Consider the following 4,585-nt stretch of genomic DNA (forward strand, 5'->3'; position numbering starts at 1 on the left):
GTGGAGTGTGTGGAGGGTGACCCTGTGCGTGCTGATGATCAAGCTGGCTGTGTGATCACTTCTTCACAGAGACAGGGACCGGGAGGAGCGGGCTTCTGTCCCCAGGTTCACACCGCTGGCCTGCGGTTGCCCAAGAGAGGCTCCGGGCGTCCCCCTGCCGATGACACGCTGACAGCTCGGGCGGCTGCAGGAACCCTCGGGGCCGTGTCGGTTGGAAAGGGCTGAGCGGGCTGTAAACAGCGGAATGACCTGCTCGTGGTGCGGTGACGTGAGGGCCCAGCCCTTCCACCCCCCCCCAGCTTCCTGGGGCGCCGCAGGCCTCAGGGTTTTCTGACTGTGACCAGGAGGGACCTAAGGGACGGAGGTGCCCAGGAACGGCGCTGGGCACAGGCCCTCGCACTTCCCAGGGCCCCGTGACGCCTCCTTCCTGCGGGCGGAGGGACACAGGTGTCCGGCTCCGTACCTGACCGCCGTGCGTGGCCCTGTGAGCTCACGTCTGCTCCCTCGTGCGGCCCCTGGAATGAGGTCCCCGTCGCCTCCTCGCGGCACCCGGCACAGGGCCCAGGAGTGAGGGGGCTGCGCTGCTCAGGAGCCGGCGCGGAGCCGGAGTGTCCCTGGCCCGCCACACGCATGAGTCCTCCCGTCCACTGAGGCCCCGGGGGTGTTGCCGCTGTCTGCTCACCCTGCCCTGCGGGTCCTCAGACTCCGTCCTCACCCACTAGGTCGCCCTCCATCCCAGCTCCTCATGCCAGCTGTGTTCTTAGACTGTTTGATGTTCTGGCGTTTGGGGGCCTTGCAGACCTGGGAGACACGGCCCCTCACCCAGGGCCACCTGCTCCCTAAGAAGAAGAAAACAAGTCGCTTGGAGCTGCCTCTTGTACACAAGCATCACGCACCCGGCCAGCGTCCCCCTGCCTGGCTTCCAGTGCCAGGCGAGCAGAGGCCACACCCTGCACCCAGGGCCCGCCGTCATGCCTCAGGTTGGCCAGTCCTAGCCTGTCAGCTGTCTAGCCGTTTCCCCAACGGACATGCTGCGGCCTCATGCCTTCTGCCTCCCAAACGCATCCCCCGTGGCCTGGCTGCTCCCTGCTGGCTCAGGCACCTCCACCCCAGGGGTGCAGATGAGACACCCCACCACCACCCCGTGTTGCTCCATCCTGTGGGAGGCTCAACACCGTCCAAGATGCCGTCACCGTCTCCCCAAGGCCAGCTGTCCAGGTCCCGACAGGGCAAGGTCACAGAAATGCCTCAGTGGGCACACGTGGCTTTCCAGAGCCACGGCCCCTGTTCTCAGGCCAAGGACAGGTCCCAGCCACACTTTTGATCTCACGTGCCTCATCGCACAAAGCGTTCTCTTAGGATAGTCCTGAAAATGACTACTCGATCCATATTCGAACGTGTTCCGTTGGGACAAAATTACTTCTTTTCCAAAAGCAAGCCTATGCCAGGGGGCCAGTATTTAACGAAGGTCCCTGACAGACTGGGGGACCGCCCCGCTGGTGACCTCAGGCCCAGGCTCTGCTGGGTCAGACCCGCCCTCCCTGAGCTCAGGGCCCAGGAAGTCCAGCCGAGAAGAAGGGACATGTCTCGCAGGGAGTCTGACAGGACGGCCACGCTCTCACGGCAAATCCAGCCCACAGTCGCCTCGGACGTGTGTCAGGAATGGACGTGTGTGGGGTCATTCAGTCCCAGAGAACAAAGAAAAGACAGGAGCCAGGCGTCATGGGTTTCATGGGGGCACAGAGGGCCTTTCGATACGTTATCGGATGGGGCGCTGTTCCCAGAACTTATTAAAGAAAATGAAACTGCGCCTGCCTCCTGCCGTTCACTTTGCTGCTCGTCGGGGACCTGCTCCAAGTTCCAGGGCTGGTGCTATCTTTAGCCCCTGTGCGGACACGAAGCAAAGGTTCGGGGTTTCGTTTTAAAGAGGCCTCTCCGAGACACATCTTGGAGGGATGGGCTCCTGCTGGGGGACTTGGGGCTGCACGTGTGCACCACCCACTGTGGAGGGGACCAAGCTCACTCCCGTGACGTCTCCACGACACCCAAGGGCTACATACTGCCCAGGAAATGCCTGCGCTCGAACCACGGTCACGATGGCAGTCTCGGCCCTGTGCCAGCCACCTCTGTACTGTTCCTCATTCAAGGACAAGGTGGGGCACGGTCCTCTGATGACTGCCTCCCTCCCGCCCACATGGGGCTGTCCTCAGGGCCTGGGCCCCTGTGGGCACAGTGCACCCCGGAACTGCAAGGGGAGAAGCCAATCTGAAGAAAGAGGGGTCTTAGGAGTCTGGGGATTGAGGGGTGGGGAGCGGTCTTATGCCGGCTGCCCCCGGGAAGCCACTCACTCTGGACCCTCTGCCTTCTCCTGAGCCCTCCAGCCCTCTTTCTGGGGTCCACGAGCCCCAGCCTTCGCACTAGGATCCCCTGAGACCCGCCTGGTCCTCCACGCCCGGCTGTGCCATGGCCCTGCAGTGCTGCCTGGACCCTGTGGTCAGCAGGCTGTGCCTGAGGCCACCTTGGGACTGAGGCGTCTCCTCCCTTCTGGGTCCTCGGGCAGGGACCCTGGGAGTGTGGAGGGGACAGTGGGCAGTGGGCGGTTTGAGGAGAGCAGAGGACAGAGAGCAGAAGCCCACAGCCTTACTTGCATCTCCCAGCCGGACCAGGAGGCCCTGGGAGTGGAGCAGGTGATGCCGGGAGGAAGTGGGTGTCCCTGGTCATGGGAGGGCTTAAGGGGCCTCATGGGAATGTGGGACACAGGCTGGCGAGTGGACGGGGCTGGATGCCGGGAGGCCGGCGGGCACCTCCACCGCCCATCGAGGTCTCCTCAAAGCCCGGCTCTCGGACCCCGTTCCCTATGTCCCCAGCTTCTGGAGGCTTCCAGTAGTGCTGGCCTCATGGCCCGTGACCCACCTGCAAAGCTTCGTCTGACTGAAGCCTGGTTGTGCCACCACATCTGTGGCAGCGCCTCCTGCCTCCCTCCTCAGGTCCCTGTGACAGGTGCGCCCAGCGCGTAATGCAGAGTGACTGCCCGTTTCAGGATCCTTTACGTGATTGTCGTGATTGTCTGCAAAGTCTTTTTGCCCATTAAGGTAATAAATCACAGGCTCAGAGAATTAGGACAGGGACATGTTTGGGGGCATTATTCTACCCCACGGGGATGAGGACGTGGGCCCCTCTGGGACATTATCCTGTCTGGCACAGCTCTGCAAACAGTGTGCACTGGGTGGCTGCGTTGGGAAGCCCAGCTTCGGACGGTTTGGGTGGCAGCAGGCTTGGGGACAGCATGCGGGCGTGGTGCAGCCTGTGGGCTACGTGTGCGTCACAGCAGCTGAGAAAACAAGGAGTGTGCTGGGCTGTCTGGGGAGGTTACACACCCCCCTCCTGCCGGCTCAGCAGGCAGCTCACTTTCCTGTTATCGCCGAGTGACAAAGTCCTAGGACAACTCAAGGCACACGCCCCTGACGGCGGAAACCAGTCTCAGGAGAAGGGTGAGGTGGACCTCGTGATGGAGGGCAGCAGGGAGCACTCTGTTCATGTGAGCAGGTCCCCTAGAACCTGCCCCTGCAGGACCCCGTCCCCCTGGGAAGCGCAATTTCATGCAAAGCCGGGGCCCAGCGGCCAGTGCCACGTCCCAGGGCGTCTGTCCCGGAGGCCCTGCATCCCTGGCACCGGGGAGGCATCCAGCCTCTCTCTTGTGCAGCTTTGCTCCAGGACATGACCCCGGTGTCTGCGATGCCCCCAGCTGTACACTTCCCGCAGTGCAGTCGAGTGACCAGTGAGTGTGCTGGGTGGGTGTGCCTGGCTCTGTGACTGCGAGTCGCCTCCTGTCTCGCAGTCTCCTGATGGCTGCCGGACACGCAGTGTCAGCTGGCTTCTGCTCAGTCAGTGCCGCACGTGCTCATTGTCCGCTGCCTTTGCCAGGAGACCCCACTTTGTCAGTTGCTCTGACACTGGCAGGGCGGAGCAGGGGTGGCCACCACCACACGCCCCGCAGAGTGCGGTAGGGGAGAACCAGGAGGCTGGCTCCCAAGCAGGGACCAAGCTTTTCACGTGTCGTCGCTGAAACTTCTGGAAGTCCACCCACTCGACGCGCTGAGTGACCATCAACCCGGAACCGCTAAGTGGCGCCCCACGCGCCTGCCTGCTCCTGAGGCTCCAACCGCGCAGTCCCCAGGCCGCCAGGGTCCTGTCATTGTGGAAAGAGCTTCCGGAACTTGCCGTAGGCGGCGTTGCTGATGATGACGGTGACATCGGCCACGCCCGCCTCCGGGGCCACATGCACGTCCTGCACGGTGGCCTCCCTGTGCAGCCAGCTGAGGGGGAGGGGCGGGAAGAGCGAAGGCTGCAGCCCTAACGGGTACCGTGGACCGGAGGTCCTCGGCTGTCCTCACTGCGGGCACTACTGCCACCAGCCCTGCGGCGACGTCGGCCTGGGCAGTGAGTAATTAGCTCTGACTGGCGGCCGCCACGCTGGCCACTCGGAAACACTCAGCTCGCCGGCGACCCCACACGCTGAGGGCCCGCACCGCCACCCCAGGCGCCGCCGCCTCGCGCGCCTGATGCACCTGAGCTGCGCCCCCGC

The 4,585-nt window shown here is 63.7% G+C and overlaps 2 protein-coding genes across 2 annotated transcripts in view; one reads left to right on the top strand and one right to left on the bottom strand.

Annotated features, from left to right (window-relative positions):
* The window catches only part of PLCXD1 (phosphatidylinositol specific phospholipase C X domain containing 1), a 13,220-nt gene extending 10,289 nt beyond the window's left edge, over nt 1-2,931 (top strand). Inside the window, exon 8 of the mRNA XM_025050034.1 lies at nt 2,761-2,931. Coding sequence (XP_024905802.1) covers nt 2,761-2,931 — 171 coding nt within the window. The remainder of the gene's footprint in view (nt 1-2,760) is intronic.
* A 1,248-nt stretch (nt 2,932-4,179) lies between these two features.
* Nucleotides 4,180-4,585, bottom strand: part of GTPBP6 (GTP binding protein 6 (putative)) — a 9,286-nt gene continuing 8,880 nt past the window's right edge. Inside the window, exon 9 of the mRNA XM_025050035.1 lies at nt 4,180-4,391. Within this exon, the coding sequence (XP_024905803.1) occupies nt 4,193-4,391 (199 nt within the window). The 3' untranslated portion in view covers nt 4,180-4,192. The remainder of the gene's footprint in view (nt 4,392-4,585) is intronic.

The sequence above is a fragment of the Pteropus alecto genome, unplaced genomic scaffold (assembly GCF_000325575.1).
Source record: "Pteropus alecto unplaced genomic scaffold, ASM32557v1 scaffold987, whole genome shotgun sequence".
In the NCBI taxonomy this organism is placed as follows: domain Eukaryota; kingdom Metazoa; phylum Chordata; class Mammalia; order Chiroptera; family Pteropodidae; genus Pteropus; species Pteropus alecto.